General features: G+C 44.2%; 1 protein-coding gene across 1 annotated transcript; it reads left to right on the top strand.

Annotated features, from left to right (window-relative positions):
* Positions 1 to 25: 25 nt before the first annotated feature.
* On the top strand, positions 26 to 13,120 carry LOC107206976 (homeobox protein HMX2-like). Its single transcript, XM_015633524.1, has 2 exons — positions 26 to 12,446; positions 12,567 to 13,120. Exons 1-2 carry the CDS (start codon positions 11,904 to 11,906, stop codon positions 12,876 to 12,878), a joined length of 855 nt encoding a protein of 284 aa, XP_015489010.1. The 5' UTR covers positions 26 to 11,903; the 3' UTR covers positions 12,879 to 13,120.
* Positions 13,121 to 16,454: the final 3,334 nt, after the last annotated feature.

Raw genomic sequence — 16,454 nt, 5'->3', positions numbered from 1 at the left:
CTGTGTATTCTGTGATGATAACTGGTGCTATACAGGATTTTAAAAATCAGCTCATGTCTTCTGTAAGTGCTTCAGTGTATCAAACCTTACATTGGTATTAATTCATAATATTGAGTTATGGTACTACGTTGGGGTGTTTCCATCAATTAGACATTTCAGATTTTGTGTTTAGGCACCACCCCACAACAAGAACAGCAGCAAATGTTAATAGCTAATGAAAAAGAAAATCCACTCCTTTACAAGGAAACTGGTTTGGTTTTGTCCATGAACACTGAGGTATGTGTATGTTATATGACACAGATTTCAGAAGAAAGTTACATCTAGCATATAACTGTGCTGCTTATTTATGACTTACAAGCAGTAAGGGTTGAGCTGAAGTTTTCTCTCTTTGTGGGGAATGTCCTTTAAAAAAAAAAAGAAGGGACAAAACATATCAAAGAAATATGTTCATTTTTATCTAGTTGGCAAAATACTATTGGCATCAGTAATTGTACTGCATAAGTGAGGGTCTTTGCAGTCTGGCCCTGTGCTTCTGTTTCAATACCAAACTAGAATTTTGGGGGAAAAAAAATTGAGCTTCTTCTTTAAGCCACAATTGCTACCAGCTGTCCTAGCTCCTCCTCATTTTTTCCACATTCCCCTCATCTTGCTTTTATGTTTGTTTGTTTTCCAAACAGTGACCCATAGACTTCTGAAATGAAGTCTGTTCCTTGGGAGACTTTCCAGTTGCTTTGTGTATTGGTGCCCTTAGCAGATGTTTGCTCCCAGGATCCCTGGGGTTTTCACTCCTGTTATGAGAGAGCTGGGAAGTGTGTCCTTCCTTCTTACACCAGCTCTGTTAGCAGTCAGGTTCCCAGCTCCAGCACCTCCAGAAGCCTGGAAACAGGGATGGAATTCAATTCATCCTATGAACCACTCTGTAGAATCCCAAACCAAGGAGCTGGGACATAATTAATGAATAAACACTGCTTCGTGATTCTGACAAATTCCTTTCCTTTAAAAATTTTCAACCACTTCTAGACTTTGCTTTGTGTATTGGATTGTTTTCATAAGCATTGCTGAGATTCATCATTTCTGTGAGCAGTCAATGTGATTTGCAAAGGATTAAAACTTGAGGAAAGTTTGTAAATTAAAAAGATATATAAACTACAGTTGGGAAGAGGTGGAAGCCATCAGTTTTTTCAGTGTTAAATATACAGTTGATTGTTTCAATCTTTGATATCATGATGGTGGAAAGAGTGCAGATAAATTAATTTTCTCCCTCATACTTGCTTAAATACCACCCAAAGCATAACCTTCTTTAAATTTCAAGTGTTCTGTTTAGAGCTGGCTTTTTCTTTTTTCAGAAAGTCTTTTTTTTCTCAAAATACACTTTATAAATAATGAGTTTTAAATGTATGCTGAGCTTTGACAGACCCTCAAAGCACTGGAAGTACAGGTTTGAAAAATATTTGAAAAGTCCTGTGAATCAAACTTAATGAGTCATCTTTGGCATTTGACTGAGATTCTTCATCTATAAAAGTTTTTTCCTTAAGTTACTATAGGTAAAAGACACTGCCCTCGCTACAGTTTGGACTGTAAAGATGTTTTGGGGGATTTTTTTCCCCCCAAGGGAACTTGTAGTTTTTATGTACCAATAAATTACTAATTTGTGATGGAATATTCCATTGGAGAATTTTAAGGTTCATAGTCTGATAGCCCTGTAAAATACATGTGGGAATGAACAATTTTACCTTTTGAATTCCTGTTTGAAAATTCCTGCAGCAACCAAGTCTGAAGAAACTTATAATGTGGCTGTTTTTGGTCTATCAATGAATGACAACAATTGTGCAATTAGATGCTTATTTGCTGTCATATGTGATAAAATTCATAAACAGTAACAGTAGTAAATTATTCACCTAAATTGCAAAATTCCAGAATAATCATCTGCACAGTCATAGATTAGGATTATAGGGTTTTCTGGGGAAAAGGGAAAATAAAGTCACTTCTTCTGGGGAAAGAAGTATCTTGATACCTCTTCAAGATAGCTCCTAGTTCTCATTCTCTTGATGGAAGGAACTGAAAGGGCAAAGGACTTGAAAATACAAGGTGGGAAAGAACAGATGACTCCTGAGGTGAGAGTACAGATCCACAGATATGAGCAACCTAGCTTTTCTCCATGAAGGTAAACTGCAGGTCAAAGATTGGATAATTGTGTTAAAGACCATTGTTGGGAACACAAAATCTCCCAAATAAGTTTACTTAAATAAAAGGTAATGGAGTGAAACCTGGAGAAAGATGTGGAGAACTTAACAGAGTAACAAACAACTAAGTTTTGATGTTTGATCAACTAAGCTGATGAAATACTGAATACCCGGGGCTGCATCTAAAAATTTGTGAGGATGATGTATTTTGAAATGTCACCAGTAGTCTCTCATTCATTGTTTCTCCAGACTGGAGGATGTATTGAAGTACACTGTGCTCACATCCCAGCTCATGCCACCTTCTTATCCCTCTGATGACAGCCAGGACATGACTTGCTCTGAGCCCAGCGTGAGCACACTTCAGATACAGCTTTGTGTATATAAACTAGTGCTGGAACCATAGGGAATAATCTTACTGTTTAAGGTTTTACAGTGTTTAGTATATAAACTGTTGAAAATGTGCATGTGGAAAGCAATCAATGAGACAACAGAGTTCTTGATTCAAAGGAAAGAAAGAGATGAAAGAAGCAGAATAGTAACACTAGGCTTCAAAAAAGCAAACTTCAATAAACTCAAGGAATTGGTGCATGAGGTCCTGGGGAAGGAATTAAAACACAAAGAAAAATTCAAGAAAGCTGAAAGTTTCTAAGAAGAGCTTCTAAGGTCATATTTTAACAGTCTATCACATGCAAAGGAAAGAAAACTCAGAGAGCACTTTGGCTGCATTGGGGGCTCATGAATTACCTGAAAAAAAATAAAAAAAGAATACTGGAAAAAAAAAAAAGACATCTACATTACCATGAACAAATACAAAAGAACAGCGCAGCAGGTTAGGAACAAAACTGGACAGACAAAAAAATCTGTCAGCAAGGGAAAAGCAAAACAATAAAAATGGATTTTTAAATATTTTTCTGTTATACAATAAGAGCTCTCTGCTTATGAAGAGGTATCAGATGGTGCAAAAGCCTGGAGTGCTTTCTGTTCCACTGCCTCCCCTCTAAACAATGCATGTCATGATCAAAGTTAACCAAGAATGCAGGTCAGAGGCTATCAAACTAATTAGAGGTATCATAACATTAACTTCTGATTAAATCTGTTCTATGATAATGAGGAAAACTGAAATAATATTGGAATTACTGTATTTTTGATGGAGGAAGAATGAGTGAGTTCCCAGAAAATAATACTAGTTTTTAAAAATGGGCAAATCCACAGGAATGAGTGGAAGCACAAAGTAAAGAGAATGACAGAGAATCAGCCAGGAAAGCTTTGGCACGAGAAGAGTTACTGGAAAAGCTGTCCGAAAGTCGGCAAGCATAGAGACTAATTTAAAAGGCTGACATGTTTTTGTCCATTAAGTAATTTTTAAATGACCTAATGGAAACTGTCCCAAGAGATAAAAACAGTATGTTGTATGTTGAAGTCAATACATGCCTTGGCAACAGATGCTCCTGGCCTGATTATATATTTGGTCACTCAGATTCAGATGATGCACCTCTAAGGTGAATACACAACTGGACACATCGTTTCAAAGGGTAATTAACATGTTTGTTAAATTGTGAAACTGAATTGAGTGGGGTTAGGACTATCCAGATGTTATGAGTGAAAAGCAGGTGCAGATCCCTCAGGGAGAAAGCACAAAATGAGAGAATTTTGGCTTTATCAGAAATGTAGCATTCCCAGGGAATCCTGGAGTATCAATCAAATGAGGACCCAATGCACTGGAGCCCTCTCAGGAGTGAAGCTCCAGGGAAAGTGCTGTTGGGGTGAGTAAAGAGATCTGTGCTAATTAACATTTCATACATATGCAGTGTCCTCTTTTGCTCATTAGCTGCCCCATGTAATGCAGGTGCTGCTGCTGTTTGAATTCCAAGATCTGCCGATGGCCTTCACCTTGGCAGCTGTGCAGATGGGGGGAAGCAAACTGTTCTGGCTTACAGTAATGAGGTAAAACATGCTCTGTTCTCAACACACCCACTGGGAAGAAGGGAACTATCACAGTCACAGTAACAACAAGATAAGACCTGCTTGGGACTCTGCAGACTCCAGTGAGGGAGGCAAACTCTCCAGGATTACCATAAGGCAGTCTTCTCACAGCCTACACTGTATGGAATGTGTAGTCATGTCTGTGAATTTTACTTGGAAAAGCACACTTACACAAGCTTAGAACTCACAATAAGCATGATAACAGTTGAGGTTTCAGCTTCAAGTCTTATGGTTTTGAAGGATAAATGTTAAATGAAAAATGATTGCAGAGCTTCAGTAAAAATCTCTGGGGACCGTAATAGATCACAAGCTGAATATGAATCCATGTGTACAGTTTGCAAAAAGAATAGAAGGTGAGAGGAGAAGACCTGAGGTGTTACTGCATGAGAGCTGCACAAGACACAAGGTAATTATTTTGCTCTGTTTGGCAATGGAGAAGCATCAGCAGGAATACTTTACCATTTAGGCACTGCAGCTAGGATGCATACACCCAGAATGAGGGAGAGTAGAGGACCACAATAAGTATATGTTTTGAAACATAAAGTGAGAAAGACTGAAAGAAGTGGACTTACATGGACAAGATTGGATTGAGCAGACCTGCGAATGTGAAATGTTGCTGTAAAAAATTGTAGTAGCTGCAGGGTGAGGGGTTTTTTTTGTGTACTGCGAAGCTTAAGCACTTGATTTTGAAACAAGGTTGATTTTGTTTCAATTTTTTTCATGAAAAGCTTTCTGTGAAGCATTGGAATAGATCCCTCATCTGTAACACACCTCTAAGATATGCTTTCCTGTGAATTTTTAAGAGCAAGTGAGATAAAACTCTGTCATAAGTTCACAGGTCTTCTTGTTCCTGTGAAGGGAGAGGGACTCAGTAGGGATCTTCAGGAAAGTAAATTGGACACTAATTCAGATACTTGCTGCAATCAGGGAATTATATTGATTTGATTAGTAATTTAATTGTATTCCAGTCACTTCAATTTTCAGGGGTTTATTTGCATTTTTCCACTGATACACACCAAAAGTAGGTGATGCTGTGGCATGAGTTGCTAGAACTGATGTCAAAGATGTTATAGAGGGGGGCTGAATTTCTGTTCTATACTTATGCTAATGTAGTGGAAAATGACTTGGTGCTAAAAGCAGCAGCAGAGGGTTAGAGGCCGAGCCTGTCATGCTGGGTGAGTTGTTTTAGCTGCCAAGAACTGAGTGACCATCCCAGGAGTGTTCCTGTGTACATGTGGCACTCAGGGACATGGTTTAGTGATGAACTTGGATCAAGGGCTGGACTCGATGGTCTCAGAGGTTTTCTCCAACCTGAATGATTCCCTGATTCTATCACTGCCTCAGCTAAACGTCTGCTGCTTCCCTTCCTTTCTGTGGCAGCTTTCTGGCTGTGAAGGCTCGGAGTAACCAGGAGATGGCACAAGAGCTCCTCTGCAGCGTTTTAGGTGTTGGTGCACCGGCAGCAAAGGGAGAGAAACACGATGGGCCCTTCAGATGTCTGCACAAACCTCGCCCATTAGAAACATGCAAACACAGAATGGCAGGGTTTTTTATATTCCATTTCATGTATTTATATTCAGCTTTCAGCTGCACTCTTTAATCTTTTAGAGAACATGCACACACATTCTTAAATCCCATTTACCTTCTATCCATGTGTAATACACTGATTTCTGGCAAAAGAATTGCACTGCACTGTCTGGAAGAAACACAGACATCGAACTGTGGGTTACAGGGGCAGTGTTAAGCATCTTAACCTAACTACATTCCTGTCCTCACCCACTAAGCCCAGCTTTTCCCTTATCAGTAAACTAAGGGAATGTCAGGCCGTGTCTGTGCTCCCTGTTTGGCTTTAGTGAAGGCAGATGTCCAGTGCCATTTATGCTCTGTTGCTACAGTGATATATCCTGCCAAAGTTATTCCCTTCAGGCAATAGTAACATTGGATACTAGATTGGATACTAGCAGGATACTAGATAGAAGTGATTGGAATAAGGAAAACAGGAAGAAATGGTGTATAGTGAGGAATACAGATGAAGGGGAGAAATAACTAAAAATGCGAAATGGAGAAGAGCCTTGAAGTCAGTTTAAATGGGAAAAAAAAAAGTTAAAGATTCTTTCCATTTAATTTGAAAAGATTGGTTTTTGGAGCAATACAGCAATACAAACCTGATTTATTTCAGGTTTAAGTTAGGGGGGGAAGGAAGAGTCAGAAAACATTTTCACTGCTGAGAGCAATGCATTTCAAAGCAGCACTGTGTGGTATAGACCAGGGTGGGCACAGAGCGTGATGGATGTCCCAGGGCTGCCAGCTGTGATAGCTCATTCTCCTGCTGACTGACTCATCATGCTCAAATGCTAACTCTAAACTCAAGGGGGAACATTATTCATTCTTTAATAGCTGAAAGTGAAAAGTTACTTTCAATAAAAATAAATGCTTTGGTCAGTATAATTTCTTTCATTTCTTTCTTATTTTCTTTAGGAAGTATTTGTGGGAAATATGAATGTAATGGAAAAAAAAAATCTGATTTAATGTATTCTTTTATAAGTTGCTAAATGTAACTTTAGAAGTAATCATCATGAAAAAAAAAATATATCTTACAGCAAAGACTGATAAAGAAAAAGGCCTTGATGTAAAATGTGAAGTTAGCCTCTCTGTTAGGTTTTGAAAAGATTGCAAGGTGTCTAAGTGTGTCTAATTGTTTTTAAAGTCTAATTTCTAGTCTAAACAGAATTAAACCAACAACAGATTTTGAGCAGTTTCATTCGAGCAGTGTCCACAGAGATGTCCCTCTGGCAATATGATAGCAATGAGTGCTGAAGTAGGATTTACTTTCCTGAAACTTGGATGGTTTTCCAACTGTAATAGTTTGTCTAGTAATAAATAAATAAACAAAAGACTCTGCTGCTGTACCTTGCTTCTGTAACAACAGCAGTGTAAGTTCTAAATGTGGTCCTGATTCATATTGAATGTGTCTTTTTTTAAAATAGGCATAAATTTGGGTAAAGAGCTATTAAAACAAGAGTTTTCTTTCTTAATATTTGCAGCATGTCTCTGCAGAATATATATAATTTTCAAACATTTCACTGATTCTTTTTAGCTGCTGGTGGCAGCCTTGTGTTAAGGAGCCATGGGAGCTCTTGGCATTTTGAGTGCTGTGTTGATTTAGATCGATTCCAAACATGATGAGACATTTAATTTTCATCTGTGCATTGTCACTATGTTTATACCAGGCCCTCATGGTATTTCTGCACATATGGTCTTTAAATGCCTCATGGAAGAGTAGCTTTTATTCTGTCTAAGAGGGAAGATAATGATAATAATTGATAATTAAGAGATTGATCAGAGGCCATTTGTAATGCTTTTAAGTCCTAAGTAGTGATTACTCAGAAACTGAATGTTTGGATAAACACACCAGGACAGAGACCATGTAAATTGCATAGCAGATACCAGCGGCCCTTGCTTCCCTGGACAGACCTTCATGGCAAATCTGCTTGTCCACGGGTGAACACACGGTCCCTGTGTGAACACACGGTCCCTGTGTGAACACACGGTCCCTGTGTGAACACACGGTCCCTGTGTGGCATAAACTGCCTGCTTTTTACTCTTTGAGTTGCATCACCACCTGACTGCTCCCAAGAACCACAAACTCCCCCTACTCTAGTCTCCCAGGACCCTCCAGTGCTATGGGGTACAAAATGACCGTCCCTTCCCCCGGTCTTGTGCACCCACTGCAGCAAGGCCAGCCGGTGGCAGCTGTCCCTGGCACTTGGGGAGCCCAGGGGAATGGGCACCCTCAGCTGCTCTCTCTTCAGTTCCTCCACAGCTCCCGTAGCGAGGGGATGTCTCAGCACAATCCTGCCCCTCTGCAGGGCTCTGAGCTGCCTTACTAGGGCACAGCTGGGCCGTGGGCTGCAAGATGTGGAGCCACAGTTCATTCAAAAAAGGCTGGGATGTAATCCCAAAATATTTTTATTTATTATCTAATATCCAATATTTCTGAATATTATCAACTGTCTAGCAGGCAGCCAAGTAGGTAGTTCTTCAGAACCTCCCCAACATGAGAGCAGTGTTGTGTGTGAAGATTTCTGCAAAGCTGAAGGGGAGGGTGCTGCCTCCCCAGAGAGGGCAGCTGTGTATTCTGCAAGCATCTGCACAGAGTATTGCCGTTATCTATGGTAATGGATCTCCAGACTCCTGCTAGTGGCAATCATGTTGGTATGTCTGAGCTCTTTGTCTCTGCCCCCACCCCAAAGCAGCAGAGTAAAAGCTGCTATCTGTCCCTGCCCTACTCTGACAAATTTCATTAGCATGAGCAGGTTTTCATTCTGTTGGTAATACCACTTGATTTCAAACATGGTATTTCTGAATCACAGTTTAGCAGGAGATTTTCAAACAAGCATTTAATGAATAATAGATAGAAACAGAAGGAAAGCAGCTTAAGAATTTTAGATAAAATTAAATTAGCAACTGTTAAATATTGTAGCAGTCATTACATTCAGAAGTCATCTGCTACCTGTCCAGGAGACTTACACATTTCATGTGTAATGGAAATGAGATTTGGTTTAATCTAGTCACACCATGATCAATTTGTGTCTCTGGGAGGTCAGTATTTGACACCATCTTTCTGCAGTGCCATTTGCTTCAATACAATGCAATTAATAAACCAGCAGTGTATAAAGATGTAATTTGCAGCTCAGATGGTGAAAAGTCTTCAAATGAGTAAAGGCAGATGTATCAGTGGATGATAAAACTCAATACTTTCTGTTTTTGGAGCTCCATCATAGGTCATGTATTCTTTTTGTCCTATATGACAAGCTTGCCAAGTGTCTTTATTTGTTAACATACGGCTGTAAATAGGATTGACATAGAAATAGACTCTTTTATACTTTTTTAAAAAGTATTTGTATAGAGATACATAAGTATATATGTTTATATATAAGAATGTAAGTGGGATATAAGTAAATTGCTTTTATTTATACTTAATATTCTGTAAGGACTCAGACTGGAAATAATTCTGGGCACATGGGACATATTTATCTCATTGGGATGGGACTGTGCCCCATCTGTGACACAGAATGGTGTTATAGTGATCAGAAATATTTAAACTGAGAAGGAAGTTTGCAGAAAAGTTACACTTTTTCTGAGGACTAATTCATGAGAATTAGTCCTTGAGAATGGCATTTTGCCTGACTGCAGGGGAGGCTTGGCAGGATTCTGAAAGCAGACAGTGGCACTGATATTCCCAGTTCTGACTGGAGAGGTTGCTGCCAGGCCACGTGTTAAATGCAGCTGAGTTGAGGGACTTGTCCTTCAGTAATTCGGTGTCCTTCAGTAATTCAGTGGGCAGAGCACATTCCTGTATGTCTCCTCTCCATCTCCTGCCTGCTTGGTCTGCTCTGTGAGATATGTTGCCAACAGAACTGTCTAATGCTCAGAAGTTCTGATATTTCAAAATTTATCCTCAGGTTTGTGGTGGGAGAAGTCTTCACATTTACCTAAAGAAAAGAATAGTTAAGAACCTGAAATATTCGAGGTGGAGTGGGGTAAGGGGGTGAGGGGGTTGGTGTTACAAAACAGGAAATTTAACAGCAATCTTGTACAGTCTGGTCAAGTAGACTTTCCAAACTTTTCACTATTAATCAGAAAATGCTTGGGAGGGATAAGTGGACGAAGATTCAAATTATTAGATCTCAATTCCATTTGTTTGGTGAGAAAGCACCACAAATATATATACATATGTGTATGTTTGTGTGTGTGTCCATCAGGCTTTGTCCATGCTAGAGGTGTTTGTGGACTTCAGGTAGATAGCATATATGGGAGGCATTAATGCTTGAATGTTTGTATACACATTTTTACACCATTTTTCCTCCAGGAAGCTTGTTTAGTGGGCTCAGGCTGCAATGTCAATCCCCACCTACACAGGCCAGAAACAAAGGGCTCCAGGAGGGCTCTGGTCATGTACGGTTGTGGTTCTAAATCACTTATTAGACACCTTTAAATAAAGGTGAAAATCGTGTTTGTATTTTTGTTTGGTTAGAGACAAACCCTTGAACAGTGTCATCACTGACACTGTAGAGCAAAGTAGGACTCACACTATGCCATGAAAATGAGCAATCAATGAGAGAGCCTAAAAGGAGTTCACAAGTCAAATTTGAATATAGTTCAATGAAACTATTTTCTGGTGAACAAGAAACTGTAGGATTTCTTGATAAATGGATATAACAACTATATTTGCAGTGGACAAGAGGTTGAAATGTTTGGTTTAGGAAAAGATTGACAAAGAGGATTTTAATAAAATCTTTACTGGATTAATATAAAGAAAAATATATCTGCATAATATGAAAATTTAGTACATTGGAAGATTTAGATATTAAGTGTGAGGGTTTTCAGTCTTCAAACCCTTGCCTAAGACTGACAAATAAGACTAAGAAATAGTTAAAACTGCAGTTACAGTAGGTGTTATCACAGAGAAAGTGAATGCTGGGAAATGCAGGCAGAGTTGGCCGAGCCACAGGGTAGACAGACAGCAGAGCACTGGGTTTGTGTGCAGGTGGTGGGTGAGTGTAAAACAGCAGGCAAGAGCAAGGACAGATAAATAGGATGTGCAATTGTGGTCTCTGGAGGCAGGCTGATACCAAGCAGGGCTGTGTAGGAATTATCAATGCAGTGGAAGTCCCGCTCTGTTCTTGCACAGGAGGGGAGGGTGAAAAGGAGAGGGAATTCATGGTTACCCTGCAGTGAGAAACTGCCCATAAAGCACCAAGAGCCTTTTGTCAATATATACAGAAGCTTTACTGCAGCAGCCAAGTGTTCCTGTCCCACACAAAACCCAAAGATGAATGGGAACGTTTCTGAAAGACACACATAAGGTAGTAAGACGAAAAAGATAGTAAGATAGTAAGACAGAAGAGAAACCTGGATGACCTGCATAGCTGCAAGAGATCTGAGAGGGAAGATATGAATTCTGTAACTTCAGCAGAACTCTCCGCAGAATGTTAATTCTAAGCTAATAATTGTAATTTTCTGATTCCTTAGTCCAGAACTTACTTTTATATAAACGACCAGAAGCCTGTCAATTTGGAGAATCCAATGACGTTGACATTTACCTTTTCCTGTTTCACAACATTCTCCTCCAAACCCCTCAGCCTGTTCCTGGTGCTTATAACCTGACTCTGCAATCCCGGAGAACTCGGTGGGTGAGTTTCTCCGCTCGCCTGCCTGAGGCTGCCTCGGGAACGCAGTGCTCAGCCCAGAGAGGAGCAGGCTTGAGAAGAACAGTGGGCCTGGTGCTCGAAAAGGAATGGAAAAGCAACTCCAGGGGAAGGGAGAGCGGAAGCAGCAGCGTCCCCTCTCCCTCCAGCGGCCGGGGATGCTGCGCTCCCCCGGGGGTACATTCCCCAGCGCCGTTTGAGGCTGCTCAGCTCCATAAATGCCATTTGCATGGGGATAGGATGTAACAAGAGCTGTAAATCACTGACGGCGGAGTGAACTCCTCAGGGGCAGACACGGCGGAGCCGAGCCTCCGCGAGCTGGGGCAACGTGTGAACGATATCTTTTGTTGGGGGGGAGGACTGATAGCAATTAGATGATACTTATCTGGCCCTTTGATGTGTATTTACACAAACAACCTTTTCCTCCGGGAGCTGAGGTATAAAGGAGAGGCCCGTGCTCCCCGACACCCTCCTTCCCGGCATCTCCGAAACAAGGCAGGATGACTAAGGCCCCTTTCTCCGTGGAATGGTTGTCCCAGAGCAGCCAAGCTCTCAAGAGCCCCACCGAGGGCTCTCCACAGCGAGCATCATCCGCGGGCCGGAGCGAGCGGAGACAGGAGCAGCCGGCGGGCCCGCGGGACGGGAGCGGCGGCAGGAGCAGCAGGGAGCGTGTGGCGGCCACTCCCGCCTCAGGTACCGCGACCACCGGGACGGCCCGGGGCTTCGGGCGGGCCTGGGACATCCCCGGGCAAGGCAAGGCACCCTGCGCGGTGCCTCGGGGGCGGAGGAGGCGGGCGGCTCCCCACGCGGTGCCCGGGCCCGGCTGACCCTTTCCTCCTTGTCCCTGTCGCCAGGAGCCGGCGGGAGGCCAGCGGGGCAGCCCGTGCCCGAAGAGGGCCCCGAGTGGCCGGGCCCCGAGGAGCCGTGCGGGCGCGGCGGGCGGCGGCTCCGCACGGCGTTCAGCGCGGAGCAGATCAGCACCCTGGAGAGCTCCTTCCAGCGCCAGCAGTACCTGGGCGCCGCCGAGCGCCGGCAGCTGGCGGGCAGGATGCGCCTCTCCGAGGTGCAGGTGAGCGGGGGACCGGGCCGCTGAACGGCCACAGCACGCTTCCAAATAACGACATAAACAAGCCTGGGTAGCGCTGTAACCTCATTTTTATTCCTTTTCCCCGTACTCTTCCCCCCCCAGATCAAGACCTGGTTTCAGAACCGGCGGATGAAGCTGAAGCGGCAGCTGCAGGAGCTGAGGACGGAGACCTTCTGCAGCCCCGCTCTCCCTTACAGACCTCAGGGCGCTGTGGTGCCCTTGCCGCTCACGTACGTGGCCCGGCCTCCGCCTCTGCCCCGGCAAGGGGCTGCCCCCGAGGGCTTCCCCCTGGCCGCCCTGCCGGCACCCGCCCTGGACCTCAGCAGCGCCTGCAGAGCACAGCCTGTTGGCTTCTGGGCAGCACCCTGCTTTGTAGAGTACCGGGACCCCAGAGCTTTCTTGCTGGGTGTCTGACCCTCTGATACGAACTCCGACTAAAAAGGATTTGCACTACTGATAGGTATCTGGGCCGCCCTCGTCCGTAACTGCCTGGTGGAGTTATGATGCAGCACCGATCTAAACGTTTACAAAGATATGCTGGACAATCTGAATCATGGACTCGAGGCCCTTACATTTATATTATTACTGTAAAATATAAACGGGGTGGGACAAACAATAATATAAATGGAATATTTGAATAAACCTATTTTTTTCCAGCTTTCATGTGAATTCCTTTCTCAAGGATTGTAGAGGTAATCATCCTGCCCCAAAAGAAAGCTCCTCTTCTTTTAAAGAAGCATAGACTCCTTATCTAGATTTGTTCTGCCCCCCTTGCAATTTACTCTGTGTGCGAGTGCAAAAAAGCGTGATTTTCCCCTCTGTCTTCTAAAGCAGGTATCCAACCCCTTCAGTTACTTACTAGATGAGATTTTCTGTCACGGAACTGTGCTTTTAGCCAAATGCATGGATACACCTGTTACTTAATACCGGGCTTGCTATCGTAGAACAGATGTTTTTAAGATTTAAAAACTTACTTTCTAAATAAGTATGATACTATATCTTCACGTTTTTATGAGCTGCCTCAGTACATAAGAAGCTCTTACCTAAACAGATCATGGAAATGATCTTGAAATTTCTTACTTGCAAAACAGTGTCTAGTCATCTCACATGCAGTTATCAGGGTACAAGGGTGATGATCAAAAGAATTTTAACATTCCAAAGCTGGTTTTCCATAAGTGGCAGTAAAATTCCTTAGCACTGTGCTATGCACTTTTAAAATTTGGATAATGAGCTAGTAAATGGATGATCAAAATGGCCTGATTTCAGGCCAAAAAAAGGGCTCTGAGAAATGATCTTTGACTGTAAGTTGACATAAATCTTTCAAAGTCAATTGTCAACTAACTTGAAAAGAGCAATAAAAATTTCCATCACTTTAGAGTTGATCTGGAGGGTGTTATTATATTTCCGGCACACTGGTAATTTATACTCCTGTAATAAATGGTCTGAGGGTTCTCTGTCAGGCCTCCTTGAATAACTTTTGCATACAGGGGCCAATCTGCCACTTGAGTACCCTTGCCTGGTAAAAAACAACCTGTGCTGCTGTGGGCAGTGGGCTTTGCAGTCACCTCTGGAAGTCTCCTTGATTATTGTGTATGCTGTATTTTTGTAGTTTTTTGAGATATTAGTATTCGTTTGCAATTGCACAAATTGTGTGTCACTAATGCAAGAGTTTCAGCTAAATTAAAAAAGGGCTCAGGTGCTATCAGTCTTGCTGAGATCTCAAGAGCATTATGCAGTTCTGGGTTAAGGAAATGTGTTGACACTTAACTAAAGTTCCCATTCGATGGAGGCTTATTTCTCCAAGTCAGGTATCATTAAACAGTAATACTGATTTGAAGAAATCTCTCTGAATCTTTCAGATATCATTAGGGAACTGGGATGTCTCCAGAAAGAGCTGCAATTGTGAATATTTTCCTCTGCTCTGAAGCAGTCATGTTTAAAACAAGAAAACAGTCAAGGCCAGTAAATAATAAAAAAAAAGTATTAAGCATTAGGCTCCATGTGGCTATTCTGTTTTCAATGGAATAATGGTTGAAGAAGGGTTGAAGGGTTAGGTGTTCCCTTTATAATCTTGTATGGCCATAGAGGAGAGCCTCACCACTCCTCCAAATGCTCTGTCCAGCCCGTACAAAAGGCATAATGGTAATAACTTTTCTTGCTCTCAGAAGCCGGAGCGGCGGTATGGGGAGCGGGGGTGAGCACCCTGAGGACACCGGCACTCCCCACAGCGTTCCGGGATCGTCCCACCCCCGGAGCAAATGGGGAGGGTGAAAGGGAAGTGGGCACCGCAGCTAGGCCCGGGGAAAGTGAGACAGGTGGGAAGGCTCAGGAGGAGAGAGGGAGAACAATATGCTCCCGGCTGCGGAGGGGAGCTGTTTCCTTTGGAGGGGAACTGCGGGGACGGAGTTTGTGCAGGGTATGAGGGTGTCATCGTCCCCTCACACCAGTGGTAAAGGGGAGAAGCAGGAGCACACCTTATCGGGTCCCTATGTCCCCGGTGAGAAGTGATCCGAGGCGGCTCTGAATAAGCTCACGTCCCCTGGGTCTGCCCTCCCGGCCCCTCGGAACTCGGGGCTGCAGCCGCTGGGCTGGGCTGGGCTGAGCTGTCCCGTCCGAAGGGCGAGCGGCGCGGAGCCGGCCCCCGGCTGCCCTGCCCGCAGCTCGGCTCCACCGCACCCAGCCGTGCCCGGAGCGGGGCAGCAGCTTCCCCTCCGAGCACAGGCTTAGAGCCAGCAGAGACAAGGGACAACACTCGGCGGTGCCGTCCTTGCTGTCATTTAAGCCCGCGGGGCTTGTGAGGACCACGCCGGGACACGGGGGCTGCGGGGCGGTCTCGGGATGGGGGCTCAGCGAGCCGGGTGGGTGTGTGCGGCTCCCCGGGCTCTGGCTGAGGCTGGGGTCCCGTGCCAGGGGTGAGCGCTGGGTAGCGGGAGTAGCGGGACATCCCTGCTCTGGGCCTAGGAACACACACAACGGCCGGCGAGGCAGAGACCGATCTCTGTTCGAAAGGTCGCTAATGGTGACTTAACATAATGATTCCTTGGCCACAGGTATACTCAGCAAGCGCATGAAATACCTCGCCAGTGTTTTGGCAGGGCTAGCATGCAAATATTGTTCTATTTCCCCGTAATTGCGCAAATGAACACGAGAGGTGATGCTCGCTTGGCTGAGTCCCTGATGATACCATGTTCCTCCGAATGTCTAAGTAATTTCTATCCTATCTGCAAAAATCGGCTTTCTCGAGAAGGTAATTCCTACTTTCTAGTTGTCTAGAGAGCTTTATGTGAAGTCATTTCATTCTTGCTAAAGCTGTCCAGCTCTGGCATTAAAATGTGAATGCTCGTTTTTCCTTTGATCCGAGAGAAAGAAACTCGGACTTCATGCTTTATTCCGGCTCGTTTGAATTTCTCCTTCACTTTTAGCCCTGGCAGCAGTAAAGGGGCACTAGTGTCAGTGCAGGCCCTGGACTGTATCAGCCCCTCGCAGGAGATCGGAGCGGTCCGGCTCCGGCAGCCACCGCAGCCCATCCCGGGCAGAGCCCCCCCCGCCTTTGTGTCTTCAATGGCACCACAATAACCCAGCCCCGGAACGCTCCCCGGCAGCACAAAGCGCTGTGGGCAGTCAGCTACAAATGGGAAGGAGGAAAAGGGGGGGGAAAAAGCCGAGTCGATTAGCTGGGGAGGAGTAGTTTAATGCTCGTGGGGTGAAACTGTTGGAACTCCCCGGCCCTGCGGCTCTCGAGGAAGAGGCTGTATAATCTGGAAACTGGGCTCCCCGGGGAGGAAAAGGGGACGGGAGGGGAAAATTGCCAGAGCGCTGACTTCAAAGCCCTTCTCCCCCGCAGTGCGTGCGCGGAGGGGGAGAAAGCTGATTGAATTAACACCGCGGGGCGGGGGAGCCGCCAGCAACAGCGCTCCGAACCGCCCGTCCCAATTTGGCCAGGGCAGCCATCAGGGGACTGGGCATAGGGTGGAGGTGTATCACCCCCTG

Source organism: Parus major, chromosome 6 (assembly GCF_001522545.3).
Source record: "Parus major isolate Abel chromosome 6, Parus_major1.1, whole genome shotgun sequence".
Taxonomy (NCBI): Eukaryota; Metazoa; Chordata; class Aves; order Passeriformes; family Paridae; genus Parus; species Parus major.
Note: the sequence above shows the minus strand (reverse complement) of the source record. Positions and strands in the feature narration are given on the sequence as shown.

Excerpts from the sequence above, each read along its gene's own strand:
- LOC107206976 (XM_015633524.1), top strand. The coding sequence starts at position 11,904 with ATGGTTGTCCCAGAGCAGCCAAGCTCTCAAGAGCCCCACCGAGGGCTC. Across the intron at positions 12,447-12,566 it reads TGCGCCTCTCCGAGGTGCAG|ATCAAGACCTGGTTTCAGAA; the intron begins GTGAGCGGGGGA and ends TTCCCCCCCCAG.